Source organism: Hippocampus bargibanti, linkage group LG16, assembly GCF_051943395.1.
Source record: "Hippocampus bargibanti isolate YZ-2025 linkage group LG16, ASM5194339v1, whole genome shotgun sequence".
Classification (NCBI taxonomy): Eukaryota; Metazoa; Chordata; class Actinopteri; order Syngnathiformes; family Syngnathidae; genus Hippocampus; species Hippocampus bargibanti.
In genome coordinates, this window is record NC_142749.1 from 16,591,443 (window position 1) to 16,616,172 (window position 24,730).

Here is a 24,730-nt window from a genome sequence, read left to right on the forward strand (position 1 = left end):
CTCGTGGCATATTTTTTATTGGTGATGGTTCACTAAAAATTAAATGAAATATACAGTAAAGTCTCGTTATATCGATATCGGATATATCGATAGTCCCGGTTATATCGATACTATTTCTATGCACGCACGGAGAAAATTACATGCAAACAGGGTCGGATATATCGATAGTCCCGGTTATATCGATATTTTTTCGGACTCCCTTGAATATCGATATAACGAGACTTTACTGTACTATGTACTCGGATTTATCAAATGTCATTTATTTAGCTGCCGCTAGGTGGCGCATTAGCATTATATATATGCAATGATGACGTGATGCGTTTTCCAGACGAGACAATTTTCACGATTAAGTTTTAACATAGCTTTAATGCCAATAAATGTTACTTTTTTTTTACCAATACATAAAAATGTTGGGTGTGATAAATAAAAAAAATAAGGATCCGCGAAAAATAAATCTAGCTAGGCCAAATAGCATCATAGAATAATGGGGGTGGGGGAAACGTGTCCATTGTAGCAGTTGAGGATGCCCGCCACACCATTATTTTTTTAAGTTTCATCTTCTGTCTCTGTGCCGGCTCCGGTCACGGTAGCGGTTGTCTCCTCTCCCCCTATTTTCCCTCTCGTCTCTGTTATCTCGGTTGTCTCTGGTGTCCCGGTCTCGCCATCCGGATCTCTCCCACTCCCTGCGTCCACCACCCGGCCACTCCTGCTGCGAAGTTCCGGCAACGAGGTTGATGGGCTTCCGGAAGGGTCGATCCCGGCCGCCGAACCGTAGCTGGCCGGACTCCTTCTTGCCCCCGAGTCCACCGCCGAGCCGCCTGGGGATCCAACCCGTGAGGGTTCGCTCCAGTTCGAAATCCACAAACAACTCTTGTTGGTCGACGACTAGCTTGTTGGCGTCCCGGCGTGCTCGCACCACGGCCCGCTCCTCCTTGTACTCGACGAAAGCGTAGCGCTTGGAGAAGCCCGTGACGATATCACGAACCAGTCGGAGACGCTTAATGTCGCCGAATTTGGAGAAGACTTGGTGAAGTTTATCTTCGGTGGTCATCGGGTTGAGTCGAGCGACGAAGAGAGTGAGCAGCGGGTCTCCCACGACGCCTTTGTTTGGCTTGTAGCGGGCGCACATTGCCCTCCAAACGGCCCGGTCGTGGGGCTCCACGTCGGTGCCGTCGATGCTACCGGCTTTCAGCGGGTCGTATACCTTGGCGATGGGGCTCCACTCCGCCATGTCGTGTTTATTTCGGTTGCCAGCGAGTCGTTCCGCAGTAAAAAAAATGTGAATCGTTCGCGTAGTTTGTTGGTTCCGCTTGAGGGTGCATTCACAATAATTCGATGGGAAACAATTGGTCCACCCGATGTTTCCTTGTATTAAAATGACCTCGCGAAATTCTTCAACGGTAACTAATTTCAAAAATGTCATTTATAAGCGCCTTTCAAAACTTTCAAGGACACTTTACGGTCACATGGTACATTTTAGGGTTCCCTTTTTAAACAGACGATTGAATTTAATCTGTTTTACTTCAACAGTACATTTCGCAATTGTAAGTCTATTGTGTAGATAATGTATTTAAATGAACTTTTTATTTGGGTATTATCTGGATGTGAAAATAAACTACAGGCTTTTTATGATACTTATTTACAAAGTCAACCTATTTAATTGCCATGTCGTGTCTATTTCGGTTGCTTGCGGGTCGTTCCACAGTAAACAATGAATCATCCGCTTATACTTTTTGTTTCCGCTTGAGTGTGCATCAACAATAATAATCCGATGGGAAACAATTGGTCCACCCGACGATGCCTCGTATTAAAATGACCTTGCGTAATGCTTGTGAGGTAAATAATATTAATAAATTTAAATTATAAGCGCCTTTCAAAACTCTCAAGGACACTTTACGATCACAGGATACATTTTAGAGTTACATTTTTTAACAGGCGATTGATTGATTGATTTTAATGGAATGTGTTACTTCAACAGTATATTTCATTGTAAATCTATTGTATGTATTTTGAATGTATTTAAATGAACTTTTTATTTTGATTTTATCTGGATGTGAAAATAAACTAAAAGCTTTTCAAGATACTTCTGTACAAAGTCATTTGATGTAATTATCAGTAAAAACTGCGCTCCACAATATCTGCGCTCCACATCGTGTACTATTTACAACATCACTGCGCAATGCTAACCGCTATGTACAGGCCGCGTTAACAGTCTCGTTGCGTCTACATATCCTCCACACTCCATTTATAAGCTTCTTCCTGGAGCGCTTTTTTGTCTGCGATTCTCGTGTAGCGTTTCTGCTCGAAACCGTTGGACCTGCGCAACACATACAAAAAATATTCACTCAAGTGATCAGAAATTGCTGCTCGTGTTTCACACATTGTACCTGTTGACGCCATCCCAGCGATATCCTGGTAAAATGTTGAACCTGTTAAGAGGTGGTGGAGGGCCTTTGTAGCGAGGTTTTTCTAACACACACACACAGAAAAAAGTTAAAAAAACAATGTAAAATAAAAGTACAGTGATACCTTGGCTTACGAACTTAATTGGTTCCCAGACAGAGTGTGTAAGGGGAAAAGTGTGTATCCCAAAATTTAATTTCCCATAGGAAACCATTAAAATGAGAATAATCCGTTCCCAGGTGCCCATAAAACATAATTTTCTACTTTCTAATTTTCTAAGCTAAACAAAATATACATTATTTTATGTATAATAAATGTGATATGGTATTATAATTAAAGAAATAAACTGTACTGTATAATAAAGTCGTTTTATTTACCTTTGTGATGGTCGTTGATGGCTTGATGGAATGGAGTGGCCGCTTTCATCAGCATTAAACACTTGATGAGGAACGTAGCCTCCTTCTTTCACCATCTTGAGGAGATCCCTCGTAGGTGCTTTCTCTGCCATAATTTTATCTAGTTCCTCTCATTGTGGCAGCTGCGTGTGTATCCCAAAAAATAGTTTGTATGCCAAGGTAAAATTATCATAAATTTAACGTTCGTAAACCGAGGTATCACTGTACCATTTAAAAAATCTCTGGCGCTACCTTTAGCCGCGAGCGTTTTTCGCTCCTTCTTGCGCCGCAACATGGCCGCCATGGGATCTCCCTCCCTTTCCTGCTCCCTCAGCATCCGGTCCAAGTCTTCATCATCGAAGTTGCGCGCTAACGGCTTCTGTGCCTCGCGTACGGCGTCCTCCAGACGCTGCTGCTCCATCTGACCCTGAGCCAGCCTTTCAGGGTTCAGGTTTTCAGTGTTCAGGTACTAAATGAGCATTCCCAATACCGACTCACTCACCCTTTTCCCCACTGAGCATATTTTTCATCCTTGGCCGCTTTTTCTCCAGCTTTCCTTTTCTGTTCTTCCCGCTCCGACTCCAGATCTCGCTTTTTGCCGCTCTTGTCTCGAAAAACCGTCTGAGCGTGACGGGATGCATCTGGGGACACGCGTGTGTTTTTAAACACCTCATCAACACATTTTTTTTTCCTTCATAACCAATGAATAATACTAACTTTCAAGGTCCCTGTTGTTGCCGTCTCTGCGCCGAGCCTCTTCTTTCTCCTTGCGTAGAACATCAGAGGAAACCAGACCCGCTTTTCCGCCAGAGAGCATACTATTGCCCTGGCATAAAAAATAAAAAAATAATAAAAATAATAATAATAATAAAAACAATAATAATAATAATATCGATGAGAAGGTTTCTTCAGCCGTCATCTGTACTTTTTGAAGGTGTTGGATGTTTCGCCTCCTATCCAAGAGGCTTCGTCAGCGAGCTGATATCAATAATATAAATATCAATAGTAATAATAATAATAATACATTTCATTTATAAGCGCCTTTCAAAACTCTAAAAAAAAAACAAAAAAAAACTAAATAACAACAACATTTCAAAATGGCTGCCATGGAACAACACACACAAGACTTTAAAGGACAACCGACACCATTTTTTTGTTTCCTGACATCAGAAAAACGCTTTATAGCCTCTAAAGTAATAATAATAATAATAATAATAATAATAATAATAATAATAATAATAATAATAATAATAATAAAATAATGAAATAATAATAATAATACATTTAATTTATAAGCGCCTTTCAAAACTCTAAAAAAAAAAAAAAAAAAAAAACTAAATAAGAACAACATTTCAAAATGGCTGCCATGGAACAACACACACAAGACTTTATAGGACAACCAACACCATTTTTTTTACTCCTTCACAAACTGCCTTGCTCCAGAATCAAAACAATGGCTTCAGAGAGTTCAGATTGTGAGAAGATGCTTTCTTGTTACTCATCCAGTTATGAATATGATTCAAATAGTTCTGAAGAGGAAAGCATACATGTTTGCAATCGATTAAAGAAGTCTTTCCGGATCAATTCGAGCCGTCAGGATGTAGCGTCCAGAAAATGCACAAGATGGCGCCAAATGGGCTGATTTGTCTGCTGGGAATTTGTGTCAACTATTATCAAATAGTAGTCTTGTTGCAACACACAACACTTCTCCATTGTGTTATTTATGTAGTTTTCCTTCTAATTTCGCCATCAACAAAAAGAGTCTTAAAACGTAAAATATAGCTATATGCGGTGGAATCTTTGTAAAATGCGATTTGAAGTGATTTTACAAATTATGGACGCAACTTGTCCGGAGACGTCGGTTGTCCTTTAACACAGTCAAGGAAATTCGAACCCCCTAGATTTCAAAATGAATATTTCACCTCGGCTTGTCTCGTCCTGCGAGGAGGAGAAAGGTCGTCATCATCTGACACATTACGGCCGCGCCTCCCCCGCCGTCTAGGCGGCGACTGGTCCGAATCGGAATCCCGTCTTCCTTTCTGTTGCTTCTTCCTCGGCGGCGACTGGTCGGAATCTGAACCTCGTCTGGTGACTGGTGCGCTTTGTGCCTTTGCTGAGTTCCCCAAATTCTGCCTTGGTGGCGACATGTCGGGAGAATCGTGGCGTTTTTTCCGCCTTGGTGGCGACATGTCGGGAGAATCGTGGCGAGCTCTTCTCGGTGGAGAAGCGTCAGGAGAGTCGTGTCGGGTTTTTCTACCCAACGACTGCTCGGGTAAGTCTTCCGATTGGAATGTTTCCTCTTTATTTTCATCTTCTGTAAAGAAACAAGTCTCACATTGTATACTTCTACATATATGTAGATTTCAGCCTGGGAAACAAAGTAGCTGACCTCCAATGACTTTCCACCTGGAGCTGCTTCGGAAGATTTCCAGCATCCTCACGTCATCCGGGCGCTCATCAATCACTTCAGCGATCTGATTGGTGGACAACAACACGTCAAATGTTCATACTGTATCATATTGAGTTTCATAACAACCGGTGAGTGTAATTTTTAAGACCAAAAAAAAAACTTTACAATAAAAGGAACTTTTTTCCATTTCATTTAATTGTAGTTTCAACTACACTTATGGTTTGGAATTAAGGTTTCAAGACTTGGCTGGAGTTTGAAATAACTGTACCAAACCAATATTATGTTTCCCTGCCTGGTTTTAATGCTTCAAGTTGGTTTTTGGATAAAACAACTGTGCGTGTCAAATCAACTCGTCTTCTTACCACGGGTGCTTCTTCGTCGTCTTCTTCCTCCACATTTTCCTCTTCTACCATCTGTCGCCAATCTACATCATCGTCTACTATTTTAAGTCTTGGATAATAGACAGAGAAACAGAAAATAACTTAAGAAACAGCTCGATCTCATTCATAGATAAAAATGTGACGTGACGCATAGCTGACAAATGCTAGCAGCTAGATGCTAACTACACGCACCTACATTCTCACTAAAACGAAGAGAAACAGCCCGATGTAAAAACTCACCCTTTCCCCGGAACTTTACGGCGTTTCTTTTTAAGTTTTCCCTTAGACTTTTTGGCGTCGTCGTCGTTAGACAAATAACGCTTTAGGTACTCCGCTTTGGATAATTCTGCTCCTTGGATGATAGTAGAGGAGGCAGACATTTTGCTATCGGGCAATAACGGAAGCTGCCGAGTGTCAAAAACCCAAACATAGCACCGTTGCGCGGGCAAGCGCCTAACCGAGTGAACGTAATTACCTTAAAAAAACAGGGCTATAAAAACGATATTAAGTTAGTCTGGTATATGTTGTATTTGTATATGGACTGGTATATGTTACTTCGTTTATGAATTAATATTAATTTTTGACCAGGCGAGGACGCCATCTTGACGTGGGGCAATAGCGGAAATAGCAGAAGCGTCAAAGTTATCTTTAAATGATGAAATTGACGTCACTGAAATAGGTATTTAATTTAATTAAAATAGCCAATTTAAATCACCGTAATTGGTCATTTCATATTACATAAGGGTTCTGAATAAATTGGATTTCCGCCAATAACTGAAATATGGTAAATACATTATTTTTTAAATAAATAAAATGTGTTTTTTGACACTGAAAATAAGAGATAACGTTCTCCCAGTCATTTTTGTGACTTTATTAAGTAGAATTGAAATAATCAGTACATGCTTTGAGCATATGTTCCCATAGCAACTTGGTAGCACAAAAGTACAACTACCGTACAGTACATTAAAAAGAACAATCACCGGAGAACATGTCAATAGTATGGATTACGTTTTGCCGATGAATATGAGATGCATGCAAGGTGGCACAGTATTTTTACATGTAGCTCTGCGGTTGTGGAAAGATGCTTTCGGGGTTGTTTCCGCTGTTGTTAAAGCGCTATATAAATCAATATATACTGTATTGTATTATAACAAGGTTCAAAGTTAAATACAACAAAACTGTACTTAGCAAATGTACAATAATACTGTCCAATGAAACTTCAATGTTACCACGATAGGTACCCCACATGCAACACTTCACACATATTGGTATAAAAGCAGGACGGCGATAATCCAGGAGTTCTGCAGATACACGGTGAGGGCACCACATGGGATGAGAAGATCTGCAGAATAAGACAAATACAGTGATACCTTGGTTTACGAACTTAATTGGTTCCCAAACAGAGTGTGTATGGTGAAAAGTGTGTATCCCAAAAAAATAATTTCCCATAGGAAACCATTAAAATGAGAATAATCCGTTCCCAGATCCCCATAAAACATAATTTTCTACTTTCTAATTTTCTAAGCTACACAAAATATACCTTATTTTATGTATAATAAATGCGCTATGGTATTATAATTAAAGAAATAAATTGTACTGTATAATAAAACTGTTTTATTTACCTTTGTGATGGTCGCTGATGGCTTGATGGAATGGAGTGGCCGCTTTCATCAGCATTAAATACTTGATAATAATAATAATAATAATACATGTCATTTATGAGGAATTTAACCTTCTTATTCCACCATTTTGAGGAATGATCCCTTGGAGGTGCTTTCTCTGCGATAATTTTACCTTGTTCCTCATCAATTGTGTTCTGTTTAGCTGGGTTGATAGCTTTTTGCATCAAGTGTACAGATGGCTTGTGCGGGTTTATTTGTGGAGCCTGATTGATGGGATATTTTAACCTTGCAGGCTACACTCTGCATTTATCAAAGTTGAAACGAGTCAAAATTTCACCGTTTTTTCTCTATTTTCTCACTCGCTCTCTCTGTCGTCTGCCTGTCTCTTTAATGTTTAACCCAAGGGGTGCGTAAACCGAGGTATCACTGTATGAAGAAATAAAAGACTCTGAATAAGACTCCCTCAGTTCACTCACCTCTCTCCACATTAACGCTGGCTCCCTCCCCGGTGATCTTGCACATGTACGTGGTATTATGCGGCAGTTTATCACGATAGCCGCTCAACGTCAATCTGTAGCCATGCGGCTCCACTTCCGTCACGCTGCTCACGAGCTTGAACTCGGCCTCCGCCGCCAAGCCTGACACGTTAGCGTTGATGAGGGATTGCTTGGAGCCTGATGACCAGGAGAACTCATAGCTGTTGATCTTATTGGGCTTGGCTTTAACCAAGCAGTCCACTCGCAGATCGCCGTCGTCTTCCTGGCATACTGTGATAAGCTGGCATCGCGCCGGCGTTAGCATCACTAGTGTAGAAAAGGGGAAAAGGGTCAATTTGAACCACGTGGACACTTCCTGTGTAATATTGATCTTACCTCCTAGCATGCCGAACATAAACAGATGCTGGAGCATGATGGAAAGCGAATATCCAACTGGAAAAACCAACAAACAGAAAAACTTTTCCATTAAAGGACAACCGACACCATTTTTTTTGTTTCCTAACTGACATGAGAAAAACGTTTGATAGCATCTAAAACACCCAAAACACGCAGGCTGATATTTTTAGTCAAACGCAAAACACCAATAAAAATGACTTAGTGTCCCAAAACTGCCACAAAAGGAGATTCTGGAAGTCCCGCCCCCTTGTTCGTGACATCACGCCAGGATATTCCTTCACAAACTGCCTTGCTCCAGAATCCAAACAATGTAGCGTCCCAGAAAATGCACAAGATGGCGCCTGTTGGAAATGGGCTGATTTTTCCGCTGGGAATTTGTTTAAACCGGTAGGACTTCTTTAATCGATTGCAAACATTTATGCTTTCCTCTTCAGAACTATTTGAATCATATTCATAACTGCATGAGTAACAAGAAAGCATCCTCTCCGAATCTGAACTCTCTGAAGCCATTGTTTTGATTCTAGAACAAGCAAGACGTCTTGGCGTGTCATCACGACCAAGGGGGCGGGACCTTCTGAAACTCGCCATCCCGAGGTCATTTTGAAGTAGTTTTGGGACACTTGAAGTCATTTTTATTGGTGTTTTGCATTTGACTCAAAATATCAGCCTGCGTATTTTTGGTATTTTAGATGCTATAAAACGTTTTTCTGATGTCAGCTAGGAAACAAATGGTGTCGGTTGTCCTTTAAGACATTAAAACATACATTATCAACAATCATGCTAAACACTTAGCATCTGTTTGTAAAAAAATGCTATCAAATCAAATTCATATAAAAAAACTATCCATCCTTTATTCTAATCTCTTTGATTTCCTTTTACAAGAGTCAAAAGTACAGTTTTGATGGGTTAAGGGTCTTCTTACCTGTGCTTGGGTGCAGTATGATGAAGCAAATTTCAGCACTGCAGAGCAATACACTGGATGGGAAGGGGAGGCAGGATGGGAGGAGGGGCGGGTAGTAAATAGAGAGAGAGAGGGAGGGACGGACGATGCTGAACGAAGGGCACAAATGTCGTCATGATTGTTTTACCAGCATTGGTCTATTTTTAAATTTGGACGTGGAGCTGGATTGTAACAATGTCATTTCTCTTTTGTTACAAATTGTGAATTTTTCACAATAAAGTCGAGACTATTTTGGGATGCTGCGTCACTGTTTTGATATTGCGGTACGACCGTGTAAAACTTTTAGTTTTGTATTATTATTATTATTATTATTATTACTATTATTATGATCATTACTATTATTATTATTATGATCGTTAGTATTATTATTATTATTATTATTATTATTATTATTATTATTATTATTATTATTATTATTATTATTATTATTATTATTATTATTATTATAAGGGGAATGTGAAATCACAATCAAAATGAAATAATTCCAAAGAGCAGAGCATGCACTTCGGCCAAAGACTATTACACCCGCATTGCATGAAGGAGAGGTACCGCCGCTCGTTCTTACCGATTGCTGTCAGGCTTCTCAATTCTCAATAATCACATGTGGGAGGGGGAGAACAAAAAACTGATGCAATACATATACATACATACATACATACATACATACATACATACATACATACATACATACATACATACATACATACATATACAATACATATACATAAATAAATATACCTTTTCTTGATACTTGCACCATGTAGTTTTTTAAGAAACGGTTTTGCATATTTACAGTATAAATCTCAGTCTGCTGATATTTTTTACTATGCTTAAAATATCTTGTTTTTCTGTCCTTTCACCCAGTCACCCAATCCCCTTTCAAATTGCTGCTGTGGACTGCAAATTTCCCCATTGTGGGACGAATAAAGGTTTTCTGATTCTGATGCACAAGGTGCTCTGCTAGCAAGGAATCTGGAACGCAAGAAAAGGAAGACAGAACGTAATAGTACAACCATTTATCATAAATATAAATATTTGCATTGGTGGTGACAGTGTTTCCCCATTTTTGATTACAGTAAAGTCTCGTTATATCGATATCGGATATATCGATAGTCCCGGTTATATCGATATTTTTGCGGACTCCCTTGAATATCGATATAACGAGACTTTACTGTATTTGCCTTAATTCGGTCATGAAATAGTGCAACCATGGAGTAAAAAATAAAAATAAACATAAAAATAAAAAAAGCAAAAGCATATTTAAATCTGGGACGTATATTTCCTGAAAAATATGCAGTATGTGTAATAGTTTTATATACAGCAGCCGAGCAGATACACCCTTGTGCAAATCAATTGCACAATTTGGCATAAAATTGATTGTTTACAACTCAAATGATTAAAATGTACATTTTAGTACCAAAAATTCTCAATCTGGTTCAAGTCCGGTGAATTGCCAGGCCAATCTATCACAATAATGTCCTTTAGTATCCATCTAGTTGAACAAGAACTGATTTACAAGCAAAAAAAAAAAAAACGCAGCTTTTTATACCTGACGGAAAGGGGATTAGGACATGGTAATCCATTAATTATCCAATAGGAGGCCTGGAAAACAAGTAATTAGGGAATGTGATTGGTCGAGGATATCGAACAGACTTCACCCCTATCGTGGCAAACATTGTTCTGAAGTTTTCACAAGCTTTAGAATGATTTAACAGCTGGCTCGCTGGCTATCTAGTAGCTAGCTGGCTGGCTATTCGATATCTATTGGCTAGCTAGTTGGCTGGCTATCTATTAGCTATCTAGTGGCTATCAATCCAGCTAGCTAGCTATCTATCAGTTGGCTAGCTGGTTAGCTGGATATCTATTAGTTAGCTGGCTGGCTATCTATTAGCTAGCTAGCTAGCTTTTTAGTCATTTGAGTTATTCCGGGTTGAGTGAACGCACTTATCCTGTGACTTTAAAGTGACGTTGGGAGTTTTGAAAGGCGCTTATAAAGGAAATGTATTATTATTATTATTATTATTATTATTATTATTATTATTATTATTATAAACCAGCAAACAGTCAAGATCATGGTGGTGCAATTAATTTGCACAAGGGTGTAGCTGAGTGCAGTTTACTTGTCTTGCATTTTTTCCAAAATAGGCAGAATCATGTCAAATTTAGGCCTTTTGGCGGGGTCTTCGTTCATGCACAGCTTCATCAGCTTGCAAATGTGAGGCGAAATTCCCGGCGGGATGGTTGGACGCAGGCCTTCCAGAGCCACCTGAGAAGAAGCTGCACGGTTACTGCATGTATGGGGAAACAGGTGATTATTTTGGGGTGTTAACATACTTACTTTCATGCCAATTTCCATGGGAGAGAGGTGGGCGAAGGGCACCTCCCTGGTGACCAGCTCCCACAGGAGCACGGCGAAGCTCCACATGTCGGCCGATCTCCTGTTGATGTCCTCAGAGCGCTTCTGGAGGGCTGGAATGTCGCAAGATGGCTTTTAGGGGAGGTTGTCTTATGTTGCGAGGGAAAATCTCGTACTACCTTCTGGGGCCATCCAAGCCGGAGAGTACATGCGTCCGGCGCACTGGAAGGAGAACTTGGCGTCCGCCATGCTTATCCTGGCCGTCATGTCCTCATCAATCTGCAATTCAATTTTGATACATTAGATTATAATGAGCATTTATTTGTCTCGCAGTGAAGAAATTGACATTTAACATCAACAAAAACAAAATAAAGGAGGCGCACATCTCCTGTCCCACGTAAATCCGCTTCAATTCCAAGTTGCGACAGTTCCACGTACGTATCGGCGCTAGTGACCAAACAGATTTGGGCGCCTCACCATGACATGTCTACTGTTGAGGTACAACCGTGGCACCAGTGGCTCCAGGGTGTGGAGGAAGGTCATGGCACTGGCGAGGTCCAACGCAAACTTGACCGCTTGGCTTTGGTCCACCACCAGAGCTGAAGAGCACACGCCAAAATAAACAAACAAACAAACAAACCAGCTCGATAGCAAACTAACAGGCGAACAATTAGTTAGCTAGCTAGCTATAGCTAACTAACGGACTAACAACTAACTGACTAACAGCTAGCCAACTAACTGGCTAACAACTAGCCAGCTAGCTAAATAACTGACGAACAACTGTCGAGCTAACAACTAGCCAGCTAGCTAAATAACTGTCTAACAACTGTCTAGCTAGATAGCTAACTGGCTAACAACTAGCAAGCTAGCTAAATGACTGACGAACAACTGTCTAGCTAACAACTAGCCAGCTACCTAAATAACTGACGAACAACTGTCTAGCGAGATAGCTAGCTCACTAACTGACTAACAACCATCTAGCTAGATAGCCAAATAACTGACTAACAACTAGCCAGCTAGCTAAATGACTGATGAACAACTGTCTAGCTAACAACTAGCCAGCTAGCTAAATAACTGACGAACAACTGTCTAGCGAGATAGCTAGCTAACTAACTGACTAACAACTAGCTAGCTAACTATCAAAACAACAACTATCTATCTAGCTAACTGAAACACTGGCTAATAACTATCTAGCTAGCTAGCTAGCTAGCTAACTAACTGACTAACAACTATCTAGCGAAAGACCTAGCTAAGTAATTGACTAACAACTATCTAGCGAGAGAGCGAGCTAACCAACCGACTAACAACCATCTAGCTAGATAGCCAACTAACTAACTAACTAACAACTATCTAGCTAACTGAATAACTGGCTAACAACTATCTATCTAGTTAGCTAACTAACTGACTAAAACTAGCTAACTCTCTCTCCCTCTCTCTCTAACTCACTGGCTAACAACTATCTATCTAGTTAGCTAACTATCTGACTAACAACTATCTAGCTAGCTAACTGGCTAACTACTATCTAACTTGAGAGCTAACTATTTGTCTGACAACTAGCTAGCTATCTAGCTAACTATCTGACTAACAAAAGAAAGAGACATTTTAAAAATATCTAAATAAAAATGCACGTTAACTTGATTTTACTTAGCCCGCACGTGCCCAACTGGTCCAAGACTCACTTGTGCCCTGGTGGAGAAGGTTGTACAGAGACCCGTACGGCATGTAAGGGGTGATGATGATGGGGTGAGGCGCCGGGGGCGATTGACACGCTCCCAGAACCGGCAGGATGTTGGGGTGGGAGAAAATCCTGCAAAATGGGGGAGCAACCCACAGTCAACTCGAATCAGTTTTTAAAACTAGCAAAATATTTACAATAAAAACAAGAATTTACCGGAGCTTGGGATGCTCCTCGCTGAAATCTCGGCTCTTCCTGGTGCTCCACTCCCTCACCTGCAGGACCTTCACCACTACCTTATCTCCTTGCCAGCGACCTTGCCAACTCTAACACACACACACACACGAAAATAGAGATACTTTAGAACGACGAGCAAGGACATTTCACACACACACAATGGTGGCGTCGAGGAGGTGATGGTTGGGTGGAGCGTTCGATCGATACACAAACCTCTCCTGAGTGGTTCTCATTGATTTTGGCCAAGAGTGAAAGTTGTTTGTAATCAATGCCGGCCTGCTTGTTGAGAGTGCCGTTACCTGAAGGTACACAAAAAAAAATACATAAAAAATAGAGTTACAAATGGAGAAAAATAAATAAATAAATAGTGCACATATTTGTTGTGGTGTTGACTGACGAGGTCTGGTCCTCACGGTGCCCTTCCAGAAGGTTTCCTTGTAGGGAATTTTGGTCAAATTCTGTCCGAGTTTTTCTGCTTTTTCTGAATCAATCGAACAGAGTAACAATCTGTCAATGCTTCCTTTCATATCATAATCATATTTCCTCATGATTCCACTCTGACCTTGAAGTAGTTGCCTGAGATGAGGCTTGGCCTTATCGAGCGGCGTCTGTCCGTACCTGTTGCACACGCACACCTGCGCGCCGCTCAATACCAGATCCTAAACACACATGATATGGAAAAATGTATGTTGCATGCATCGGTCAATAAATAAATAAAAATAAAAAATATATACATACGCACATATATCTATACATATATACACACACATATACATACATACAGTATATACATATACGTACATGTATATACACATTCATATACGTACATATACAGTATATATGTATATATATATATATATATATATATATATATATATATATATATAGTTACATGTATATATGTACATATTTATATATATATATATATATATATATATATATATATATATATATATATATATATATATATATATATATATATATATATATATATATATATATATATACACACACACCTGTATACACATACACATATACCTGGATACACATACACACATATACCTGGATACACATACACACATATACAGTATACACATACCGGGATACACATACACACATATACAGTATATACATATACAGTACATATATATATACAGTATATACATACATATACAGTATATACAGCACATACATATACAGTGTATACATACATATAAAGTATATACATACATATACAGTATATGCATATATACATATATATATAATAATAATAATAATAATAATACATTTAAATTCTAAGCGTCTTTCAACACTCTCAAGGACACATATATATATATACACACACACACACACACACACACACATAAATATACATATATACTCATACTGTACATATATACACATGTTTGCATGTGCATCCCCCACTTGGTACCAGTTGTGTACCTGTGCTACGACCTCTTGACCCCAGAAACACGCGTAGTGCAGTGGCGTGTTCCCGTGCTCATTGACCGTGTTGGGGTCCGCCTTGCACTGAATCAACTGCACATAAAACAAAGACGATAAGGCACTCCGCGCCTGTGACATCATCAAATTGGGCGCATGACGACGGCATACCTTGGCCACGATGTCGGCGTGGCCGTGACTGGACGCCAGATGCAATGGGGTGTCGTCGCCGCGGTTCAAGACGTTGATGCGGGCGCCCCTCATGATGAGCATATCCACTAGTCCACCGCGTCCCTCCCGGCACGCCCAATGCAGCGGGCTGAAACCGTGGTCGTCCCTGGTGAGCGCAAAACCTATGTTACATGCTTAATATTTTCAATTTGTGTATTGTTTACACAGTCCTTTCAAAGTTGAATTTCGCCGCCATTTTGTGCGTGTGTGTGTCAGCTGATGTTTTTTTACTCCGATCTTTATTTAGACTGTTTCCTCACGCTATACGGGTGGTCTGCGGCCCAGCAGACGCCTGGCGCACTGATAAAATAACACGTCAGTCAAAAAGGGGAATGGCTGTCAGTATTTTTAATGGACTATGGACAGCTGCCAGGCGAGCAGCTAGTTAGGTTTATCACACACACAGACACGCACACATTCCTGTTTTGTGAGGATTAGGAGTGAGGACCACCGTAGCTGATAAACTTAGAGAAGAACTAGTGTTACATTTGAACACGAAATGTCACCCCATTTCCCACTTCAACTTCTTTAAAAACAAAGTGATAAAAAGTGGACTTGAAACTGAAATAACAGCAGGAGTGAGGTTTCTGAATGGGTACATTCAAAGTCCTCACGTTTATAGTGAATTTGGTTAAAATATTGTTTTACTTTTTGTGGTATGAACTTTTTCCTCTCATTAACCGCGCGCGCACACACACACACACACACACATAAACACACAGTGAGTAAAAAGTGTGTGTATCCAAGTGAAATGAAAATACACACCAAAAAATCATTTTTGGATGAATTTGTGAGGACCTCTCTGTAACTTTAAAAGATGCATATATAGACCCTCTAGAAGCCTTTAGAATGAAAACCTTGTGAGGACCGGCCAAAAGGTTCTCACTTGTCAAAAATGTCCTCACTACGCGTATAAAATGTGAGTGGTCCTCACAAGACTAGTCATACAAACACACACAGACACAAGCCCCTGAATTTCCCATCTTGAGAGGACCATCATTCTGGACTGTGTGGATTGTACCTTTTTGTTTATCTAGTATCATAATAACAATCATATTTATTATCTAAAAGTACTTTACAAGCATCATGAACTTTTATGGATAATATTTTCTTTGAAGATTCTAATCTAACACAGCAATTTGGGAATCCCTGCAAGTAGTGATGTCACACTTGTGGCTTCCCGGGCTATAAAAGGAATCCAGGAGCGGCTGAAATATTCCCATCATCGAGTGCATTCCAGATGCAGTGATGGAAAACGGCGACCAGTCCCTCCTACCCCTCGTGTGCTTAGCTCCGCCCACACAGGAAATGAGCGCTGTCTATATACATATATGGCTGGGTCCGGGAATGGGCTTCCTTTCAGGGAATTATAATGACATCATTAACATGCTCAATATGGAAAGTATTTGATGGCTTGTTTACACATGCGCACCCACTTTTTTTTTAATCACCAGTTTAGTTTTGTTCACTTACCCCAAATTAAGGTCATTTTCCGTGTTGTCCAACCACAGGCGAACAGCCACAGAGTTGCCCTCTCGACACAGTGTGAAGATGTCATCCATGTTTACAGTGGGGCTGCTCCTTTAAATCCTTTTTGGCGTGTGAGACAAGCCCCCTGAAATGCTAGCTAAAATCAATAAAACACGCAGTCTGAAATGTGAAAAAAAGTGTTGACAAATTAACTCAGAAAATGCCCAAATGAATTAAAAGAAGCTTACCGTAACAGTTTTGCTTCCGTTTTCCCACCTAGTCTTCAAATAAAGTTCTCCATAAGCAGGGGAAGCGGAGTGAGAGTTTGCCCCGCCCCGGGAGTCGTTTTCCAGGCAGTGTGCGGTTGGATGGGCCGCTCATGAATCATGGAGCTCGAGTGCCCCCTGGTGTACAAACATAGCGGTGCAGTTTTCTCTCCGCCCGTGACGTCACTATCACGGTGAATGCAAATCTCCTTATAAGGAGTTGTAATAAGAGACCTTTTTTGATGATTATTCATAATCGCTCAGGTGTATTTTGTTTTATTATTTTTATTTTATTATATGACACAATACATGATTATAATTAGTAAACAAGGTAATATAAACATGACAAGGTGATCTTATAATACATTGACAGCCCCATACTACCCCACTAGTAGGCAATGTTGCATTGGCTTTGTTTGCCTTAGAATGAGACCTTCTTCTCCTCGTCCTCCTTCTTCATCTTCATCTCGTCTTTCTCCTCCATTTGACTCCACACGAGTCTCCTCACAATTGTTGTTTTTCACTTCGTCCTCAACCACCTCCTGGTCACCTTTGACCCCCATGATCTAACTTTAGTCTTTTTCTCATGGACCACATGCTCCTCACGGTCTCACGGGTTATTATGCACAACTCCCTGGTTCTCCTCCTGGCCACCGTGTTCGACCCGCCTGACTGGTCTCTGGGTTCTCGATCACCGTACTGATTCTCCTCCTCATGGCAACCAAACTCCTCTTCGCTCTCTTCCTCCTCCTGGTGGTCATCCAGCGTCTCCTCATTGCTCTGTACCTCCTCCCCCTCATGACCACCCAAAGCCTTCCGTTCTCTCTCCTGGCCCTCATCCACTTTTCCACCCAAAGCCTTCTCACCGACTCATTCCAACGGCCGGCGGGCACCTCCTCCAGTTCGCTCTCCTTGTCGTGGTCGCCCATCGCTTTCATGTTGGTGTCTCGTCCCATTTCTTCCTGAACGTAATCGTCTGTGACGTCCATCGCCTCCTCGTCCGCCGGTGTCGCATCCGGGGCCCTCTCCCTATCTTTCTTGTCTGTGTCCTCCTCCTCCTCCTCCTTCCTTTTCTTCTTTTCTTGGCCATCGCCTTGCCTCTCCTCCTGATTGCTCTCCTCCTCACTGCCACTGTCCCCGTCACTTTCGGTTTCCTCCTCACTGTCACTTTCATCGTCACCCTTGTCAGTCTCCTCGTCCTCCTCCTCCTCTTCATTATCAGTGTTGTCGTCCTCTTCGTCGTCATCATCATCGTCATCATCGCTGTCTTCCTCTTCGTCATCCTGGTCACTTTCTTCGTCTTTGTCACTTTCTTTCTCCTCCTGGTCATCGCCGCTCCCCTCCTCCTCCTCCCGGTCACTCGCTTCCTCTTGGTCACCCTCTTCCTTGGACTCCTCCGCTTGACCCGCTTCCCCTGCCTGGTTACCGTCATCCTTGTCTGGGTCATTTTCTTTCTCCTTGTCCTTTTTCTCCTCTGGGCCGCTGTCTTGTGGGTCACTCTTTGTCTCCTCCTCTTTCTGGTCCTTCTCGTGGTAATTCATGATCTCCTCCTGGGAGCTCAGATCTTTCTCCTTTTGGTCACTGAATTTCTTTTCCTTGGAGGACATTTCCCCCTCATCACACTCTTTTTCATTGTTGTCTCTCTTGACTTCCTTCTCGTCCTTCTTTGCATGAGAAGGCCTGTTTTCCTCATCCTCATCCTCCTCTACCTCCTCATTGTTACAAACGTTCTCCTCATCCTGGTCACACTCTTTATCTACCTGCACACATTTTTTCTCATGACACATTTTCTCTTCTTTCTCCTGGTCCTGATTTTGATCATTCATATTTTCTTCCCCTCCGCGGACAAGCTCCTCCTCCTGGTCAGTCATCTTCTCATCTTTAGGAGCAAACTCCTCCTTTCCTTGAGAGCTCATTTTCTCCTCTTTATCGTTATTTTTTTTCTCCTCTTCCATCCAGTCAGTCTCTTCCATTTGTTCCTCCCGTTTCTCCACATCGTCACAGATTCCATTGTCCTCTTCCCCTTTTCTGCTCTCCTCTTCTTCATAATCACTCCCTTTCTCATCGTGTCCCTCCTCCTGGTCAGCCATTTTCTCCTCAACATCAACGGTCCCTTCTTTGTTCTCTTCTTTCATCCAGTCGTTCTCCATCATCTTCACGCCTTCTTCCTCCTTGCAACTCAGATTGTCCTCCTCCTGCTGACTGCTTTTCGCCTGACCATGATCACTCACCCCCTCCTCCTGTTCGCATGTATTCTCCTTGTCTGCGTGATCATCACTCCTCTCCTTCTGTTCCTCTTCTTGATGAGCCATTTTCTCCTCAACATTGTGTGTCCCGTTTCCCTCCCTCCAGGCATCACATTCCTCCTGTTGGCCATTCCTGTTCTCCTCCTCTTTCTGGTCATTCATCTCATCATCAGGATCAGCATCCTCTTCCTCCTGAAGCCACTTTAACTCCACTTCTTGGACATTCCTTTCCTCCCCCTTCTCATAACACCTGTCTTCCACCTTCTTCTGGGTCCTCTTCACTTTGGCAGTGCTAGCATTACTTTTGTTCTCCTCCTCCTCCCGGTGGCTCCTTTTCTCCTCTTCATTATCACCCACTTTCTCTTCAGACTTTTGTTCCTCTTCATCAGTGTCGCTCCTTCCCTCCCCCTCATCATTTTGCTGTTCATTCATCTCCTCCTCTTCATGACTACTATCCTCCTGCTTCTCCTTATTATGTTCAATCCTTTCCTCTTCCTTCATTTGGTCAAGATTCTCATCTTGGTCGTTCCATTTCTCCTCTTTGTGGGTGCTCTTCTCGTGTTCTTCATGAAAAGACTCTCGTTTCTTCTTTTGGTGAACACAATAACTCAGTTCCTCCCCTTTCATCAGGTTGGTGTCCACCTCTTGGTCTCTCAGTTTCTTCTCCACCCTAGAGTTGCCATTGTCCTCTTCATTGTACTCGCTCATCTTTGCCTCCTGCTCCTCTTCCCGTTTATCATTTTTCTCCGCCACCTCGTCATCACTTCTGTTCTCCTCCTCCATCCAGTCAATCTTCTCATCTTGGTCAATCATTTTCTTTTCATTTTTTTGGCAGTGGTTTTTCTCCTCTTCGTAGTCACCTCCTTTCTCGTCCTTCATCCACTCGATGCCATCGATGTCTTTACTTTTGTCCTTTTCCTGGTTGCTCTTTTTCAGCATTTCGCTATCACCGCAACCCTCCTGTGGGTTTCCACTTTTCTCTTCCTTCACCCAGTCAATCTCCTCCTCAGCCTTATCTGCATAGTAACTCCTTATTTTCTCCTCCTCCTGTTCATTTTTCTTTAGGTCTTCATGATAATATTCCCTCTCCTCCAGCTTCTCCTCAACATAACCTCCATTGTCCTCTGTCAGCCAGTCCATCCACGCCTCTTGGTTCTCTTCTATGTAAATGAATTTGCCCTCTAATATCTTCCCGTTCTCCTCGAAGTAATCACCTCCTTCCTTCTTCTGCTCACCTCTTTTCTCCTTTTGATTGTAATCGTAATCTTCCTCGTACTTTAACAAGTCATTCTCATCGTCTTGGTCATTCCTTCTCTCCTTCTCATGGTCTTTCTTCTCTTCGCGATCAACCGATTCGCCATCCTGATCCCTTTCTTCTTCACCATTTTTGTCCTCCTCTTCATTATATTCACTTCCTATCTCTTCTTTCATCCAGTCCATATCCTCATCTCGGTCATTTCTTTTCTCCTCCTCATCACCTCGTTTCTCCTCTTCATGACCTTTCTCGTCTATATTTTCCACATTCTCCTTGACACTCTTTTTCTCCTGTAGATTATTTTCTTTCTCTTCCTCCTGAAGGTAGCTTTCTATCACATCCATTTCATCATGATCACTCTCTTTCTTCATATTCTTTTGGTTTTTGTCCCCCTTCACCCAGTCAAGCTCCTCCTCCCAGTAAGTACTTATCTCCTCCTCCTGCTCATTCATCTTGTCTTCATCCTCATGATTGGCCTCCTCGGCCTCCTCATTATTTTTCGTTTCAATGTGATCGCTTTCGTTTTTCTCCCTCACCCAGCATGCCTCCTCCTCTTTGTTGTGTGTTTTCTCTTCCTTCTCCTCTTGTGCCTCCTCTACTTGCTCCTGCTCATTCCGTATCTGTTGTTGCTCACTTCCTTTCAACTCTGCGTGATGGTAGCTCCTTTCGTCCTCCGCTTCCTGATTACTCTCATTCTCCGGCTCTTCCTGCTGGTCATCTGTCTCCTCATTCACCTGCTCAATTTCCTGCTCCCGATCATTTCTTTTCTCCTCCATCTGGTCCATCTCCTTCTCCTGGTCACCAGTGTCCTTATTCACTTGTTCAACTTCCTGCTCCCCATCATATCTTTTCTCCTCCAACTGGTCCATCTCCTCCTCTTGGTCATCTGTCTCCTCATTCACCTGCTCAATTTCCTGCTCCCCATGATTTGTTTTCTCATCCATTTGGTCTATCACCTCCTCCTGGTTATTGATTGTCTTCTCTTGATTGTGATCACTCTCATTCTTCTCCTTCAGACTGTCAGCCTGCTCCTCGGTGTCATTCCTTTTCTCCTCCTTCTCCATATTGCACATTTTCTCCTCTTCATGATTACCCCTTTTCACCTCTATTTCCTCCAAGTCTCTCTTGTTCTGGTCCTCTTTATAAGTAATCACAATCTTCTCCTGATCACCCTCTTTCTTGAACTGTTTCTCCTCCTGGTCACCTTTTTTCAGACCTTCACCATCACACACGTTCACCTCCTTCACTCGGTCAATCTCTTCGTCTGGGTCAATCCTTTTCTCACCTGCGTCATGATCACACCCTTTCTTCTCCCAGCAGTTTGTTTCCTCCTCTTGGTCAATTTGTTCCTCCCCATCGCAACTTGTTTTCTCTTTCTCCTGATCAGACATCTTCTGGTTTCTTTTCTCCTCCTCCTCATCATCACTCTCTTTGTTCTCTTGCACCTCCTGGTTATTCTGTTCCTCCTCATTATTATGAATGCTCCCCTCGTCCTCTTTCAGCAAGTCAATCATTTCCTCTTGATCATTCCATTTCTCCACCTCCAGGTTGTTGTTCATCACATGGTTTTTATGGTCATTCTCCACCTCCTCGTTTTGAAGACAATCTTTCTCCTGCTTCTCACCTCCATCTAGGTTGATTGTCACCTCCTCGTCCTGAAGAAATTTTTTCTTTGTCTCACTTCCCTCCAGGGTGATTGTTTCCTCCTGTTCTTCAACTCCCTCTTTCTCATCCTTTTGGACATTTTTCTTCTCCTCAACATGATCAATCTGATTCTCCTCTCCCATCAATTCATCCTGCTCGTCCTCAACGTGGTAAGCCCTCACTTCCTTCTCTTCCAAGTCAACCTCTTTCCCCTTCTCATTGCGATCGATGCTTTTCTCCTCCTCTACTTTGCAGTTGTTCTTGTCCTTCCCTCTGTCACTCTGCTTTTCCAGATCCTCCTTTGGTGTCACTGTCTTCTCCTTCACCCAATCAATTTGCTCCCCTTGGAGATTCTCCCTTTCTTCGCCACCAGTCTTTTTCTCCTCCTCGTGAACACTGACTTTGTTCTCGTATTTGACATTGTCTTTGTCCTCCCCCTTCCGATTTCCTCTTTTCCCCATCTCGTCGCAAAGTCTCTCATCTGTTTTTCTGTCTTTCAATTCCTCGTTGCCTCCTCTTAGGGAACCCATCGCCTCCTTTCCAGACATCCCTGGTGCTTTTGAGTCTTTCAACTGAGTTTTAGAATGAACGCCGGATAGTTTACGTTGTGTCTCCTCCACACATGCCAGGCAGAAATCCAGCCAGCCGTCACGGATGCAAATCACGTGATGTTGGCGTTTTCCAACCCGGTAAACCTCCCGGAAGTGTCGCAGTTGCAGATTGGAAAGGCAGGAGCGTATTTGCAGATTAATTTTCCTCTCCATTTGGCATGACTGTACGTCACACAGTTACCCGCCGTAACGAGACTTCTTCATCTTCTTCGGGTCGTCGCATAATAAGTTGTATTTTTTTCTCTCTCTCTGATCCGGACAAATTCCACACTTGCCCTGCCTTTGTTGATGTCAACTTTCCTATCTCATAAAGGCCGACAGAGCTATGATGTTTGGCGATGATCATTATGTCGTCGGAGTAAACAAGCAGTTGTCAGTAATTATGTTTGTGATTCACAAAGCAACGTAGCTTAACCGGCGGTCATTATTTTTAGACTGGAGACCTGATGCGGATCGTTATTTTGAATACATCCTATTCCAAGTAAGCATTTTTGTAATGGCGGTAAATGTATTATATTCCCATTGACCGAACTTTCAATATTGCTAATTGGCGCTAATTTAGCTTCCTTTTTAGTTATGCTTGTCCTCTTAACAAGTTGGTGTATGTGTAAGTGGCTTCTGTGAAAAATGGGACCGGTTGACTCCACAAACGGGCTCAAAGCCAGCAGAGGATCTATACAGAGGTTACTGTTAGCTATTGATTAGCTGTCGGCCCGGCCAGCGAGGGCCGGATTTCCACATTACAGTGTTCCGCCAAATGTAGTTATTACAGTCAAGTCTCGTTATATCGATATTCAAGGGAGTCCGAAAAAATATCGATATAACCGGGACTATCGATATATCAGACCCTGTTTGCATATAATTTTCTCCGTGCGTGCATAGAAATAGTATCGATATAACCGGGACTATCGATATATCCGATATCGATATAACGAGACTTTACTGTACTTGCTAAAGAGGACAGTGGCGGCAAAAATATTAAACGGCAAAAAGCGGGTCTGCATCACAGCTGGAAAGTCAAAACATAACCCGGGTTTTCTCTGTTTAGACTAACTTGATCCATTCCACATCATGACATTTTAACTCATTCACTGCCATTCACAAATGTATTCAGGAATAGAACATCTGACGTAGAGCGCCTTTCCAGAATTAGTTGGGGTTTTGTTTTTTCTTGCTTGGGTGCCGATAAAGCCCTGGCCAGACAGATCTCTGGTAGTTTTTTCCCTTCCACAAGGGGGCAGCATTTGCCTCTTTCCCCATGTTAGCGCTTTGTTCCAGCTTCAGCTGTTGTTAAAGCGCTATAATAATAATAATAATAATAATAATAATACATTTCATGTATACGCGCCTATCAAAACTCTCAAGGTCACTTTACAGTGACACAATAAGTTTTTTTGTGGGTGAGCAGTGGCAGCCACACGCGCCAGCGTTCACTCAACCTGGAAGTAACTCGGCTAGAAAGCTAGCTAGCTAATAGATAGCTAACATAGCTAGCTAGGCCTTCACTCAACCCGGAAGTAACTCAGATAGAAAGCTGGCTAATAGATAGCTAAGTAACTCGGATAGAAAGCTAGCTATCTGATAGCTAACAGATAGCTATGTCGGCCTTTACTCAACCTTTTATGTAATGTAGGGAAAGATGCATGTCTGCTATATAAACCAATATGTATGTATTGCATTGTATTTTGGACAGCCGCCCTCATTTCAAGCTCATATAACTCCAGGCCCATATAATTTAGGAAATAACATTTTTCTTATGAAAAAAGAGAATCTAAGGTTTCTTACGCTGCATTGAATGTTTATGTTGTCCTAAAACTCAATATTCTGTGGGTCCTGGAATTCGAGTGACAATGACAAAAACCCTGGCACTGGAGTGGACACATTTTTGTTGTTAAATGTTGCATATTCATATTTACATGACTGAATGATGTGATATTTTTCCAATATTGCTTTGATTCCATATCCATTTTCTTTCCCACATAAACTTTTCCACTGAGGACTGGTGTTGACAATCCCTTCAAAATGCGATGTTTTTTTTGAGTCGCAACACATTTTGAACCATAAAAAAAAATCTTTGTTCCAAATAAAAGAGACAAATAAATGACCCACACAAAACCTTTTGTTGCGCTCGCCGTGACGCGTTGAGGTGCCTCTGTCGGCTGAAAGTCCCCATCAAGACGCCGCGTTCCCGTTAACCTGAACACAAAACATCTTGATGTGTTTATCAAGCCA

General features: G+C 41.8%; 5 protein-coding genes across 9 annotated transcripts in view; all 5 read right to left on the reverse strand.

Annotated features, from left to right (window-relative positions):
- Positions 1-346: 346 nt before the first annotated feature.
- Positions 347-1,606, reverse strand: snrnp35 (small nuclear ribonucleoprotein 35 (U11/U12)). Its single transcript, XM_089017573.1, has one exon. It carries the CDS (start codon positions 1,421-1,423, stop codon positions 554-556), a length of 870 nt encoding a protein of 289 aa, XP_088873699.1. The 5' UTR covers positions 1,424-1,606; the 3' UTR covers positions 347-553.
- A 147-nt stretch (positions 1,607-1,753) lies between these two features.
- On the reverse strand, positions 1,754-6,081 carry bud13 (BUD13 homolog). 2 transcript variants are annotated; one of them, XR_016117922.1, is made up of 10 exons: positions 5,829-6,081; positions 5,571-5,658; positions 5,188-5,272; positions 4,721-5,112; positions 3,516-3,624; positions 3,301-3,439; positions 3,051-3,235; positions 2,781-2,941; positions 2,388-2,469; positions 2,266-2,317 (listed from the first exon to the last, which is right to left on the reverse strand). XR_016117922.1 is itself a non-coding variant. In XM_089017572.1 (9 exons), the coding sequence occupies exons 1-9, from the start codon at positions 5,966-5,968 to the stop codon at positions 2,224-2,226; spliced, it is 1,314 nt and encodes a 437-aa protein (XP_088873698.1). In that variant the 5' UTR covers positions 5,969-5,999; the 3' UTR covers positions 1,754-2,223. The 2 variants fall into 2 exon arrangements, 1 of the variants encoding a protein (XP_088873698.1); XM_089017572.1 differs by lacking the exon at positions 2,781-2,941 and having other exon boundaries at positions 1,754-2,317; positions 5,829-5,999.
- Positions 6,082-6,444: 363 nt separating this feature from the next.
- LOC148886747 (uncharacterized) lies at positions 6,445-9,120 on the reverse strand. Its single transcript, XM_089017211.1, has 4 exons — positions 9,026-9,120; positions 8,083-8,139; positions 7,687-8,013; positions 6,445-6,930 (listed from the first exon to the last, which is right to left on the reverse strand). The coding sequence occupies exons 2-4, from the start codon at positions 8,117-8,119 to the stop codon at positions 6,845-6,847; spliced, it is 450 nt and encodes a 149-aa protein (XP_088873337.1). The 5' UTR covers positions 8,120-8,139; positions 9,026-9,120; the 3' UTR covers positions 6,445-6,844.
- A 945-nt stretch (positions 9,121-10,065) lies between these two features.
- Positions 10,066-16,619, reverse strand: LOC148886748 (scaffold protein ILK-like). Its single transcript, XM_089016356.1, has 12 exons — positions 16,480-16,619; positions 14,947-15,112; positions 14,776-14,871; positions 13,895-13,991; positions 13,730-13,813; positions 13,546-13,631; positions 13,312-13,421; positions 13,100-13,227; positions 11,898-12,019; positions 11,600-11,699; positions 11,403-11,533; positions 10,066-11,330 (listed from the first exon to the last, which is right to left on the reverse strand). Exons 1-12 carry the CDS (start codon positions 16,566-16,568, stop codon positions 11,181-11,183), a joined length of 1,359 nt encoding a protein of 452 aa, XP_088872482.1. The 5' UTR covers positions 16,569-16,619; the 3' UTR covers positions 10,066-11,180.
- Positions 16,620-17,346: 727 nt separating this feature from the next.
- Positions 17,347-24,730, reverse strand: part of LOC148886749 (uncharacterized) — a 50,784-nt gene continuing 43,400 nt past the window's right edge. For 3 of the 4 annotated variants that reach the window (XM_089016353.1, XM_089016355.1, XM_089016354.1), the window contains one exon: positions 17,347-24,694. In XM_089016353.1, the coding sequence (XP_088872479.1) occupies positions 17,363-22,651 (5,289 nt within the window). In that variant the 5' untranslated portion in view covers positions 22,652-24,694 and the 3' untranslated portion in view covers positions 17,347-17,362. The remainder of the gene's footprint in view (positions 24,695-24,730) is intronic. The other variant, XR_016117763.1, reaches the window with a different exon arrangement.

What these genes read in the sequence shown, in the direction of transcription:
- bud13 (XM_089017572.1), bottom strand. Translation starts at nt 5,968, where the DNA reads ATGTCTGCCTCCTCTACTATCATCCAAGGAGCAGAATTATCCAAAGCG. An exon ending in GCAGGACGAGACAAGCCGAG is followed by an intron (nt 3,625 to 4,720) that starts GTGAAATATTCA and finishes TTTTTATGCCAG; the next exon opens with GGCAATAGTATGCTCTCTGG. An exon ending in CGCTGGGATGGCGTCAACAG is followed by an intron (nt 2,318 to 2,387) that starts GTACAATGTGTG and finishes TGTGTTGCGCAG; the next exon opens with GTCCAACGGTTTCGAGCAGA.
- snrnp35 (XM_089017573.1), bottom strand. Translation starts at nt 1,423, where the DNA reads ATGACATTTTTGAAATTAGTTACCGTTGAAGAATTTCGCGAGGTCATT.
- LOC148886748 (XM_089016356.1), bottom strand. Translation starts at nt 16,568, where the DNA reads ATGGATGACATCTTCACACTGTGTCGAGAGGGCAACTCTGTGGCTGTT. An exon ending in CACCGTGAGGACCAGACCTC is followed by an intron (nt 13,632 to 13,729) that starts GTCAGTCAACAC and finishes GTGTACCTTCAG; the next exon opens with GTAACGGCACTCTCAACAAG. An exon ending in GGCTTGGATGGCCCCAGAAG is followed by an intron (nt 11,534 to 11,599) that starts GTAGTACGAGAT and finishes GCGACATTCCAG; the next exon opens with CCCTCCAGAAGCGCTCTGAG.
- LOC148886747 (XM_089017211.1), bottom strand. Translation starts at nt 8,119, where the DNA reads ATGCTCCAGCATCTGTTTATGTTCGGCATGCTAGGAG. An exon ending in TATGTTCGGCATGCTAGGAG is followed by an intron (nt 8,014 to 8,082) that starts GTAAGATCAATA and finishes TTTCTACACTAG; the next exon opens with TGATGCTAACGCCGGCGCGA. An exon ending in CAGCGTTAATGTGGAGAGAG is followed by an intron (nt 6,931 to 7,686) that starts GTGAGTGAACTG and finishes CTTATTCTGCAG; the next exon opens with ATCTTCTCATCCCATGTGGT.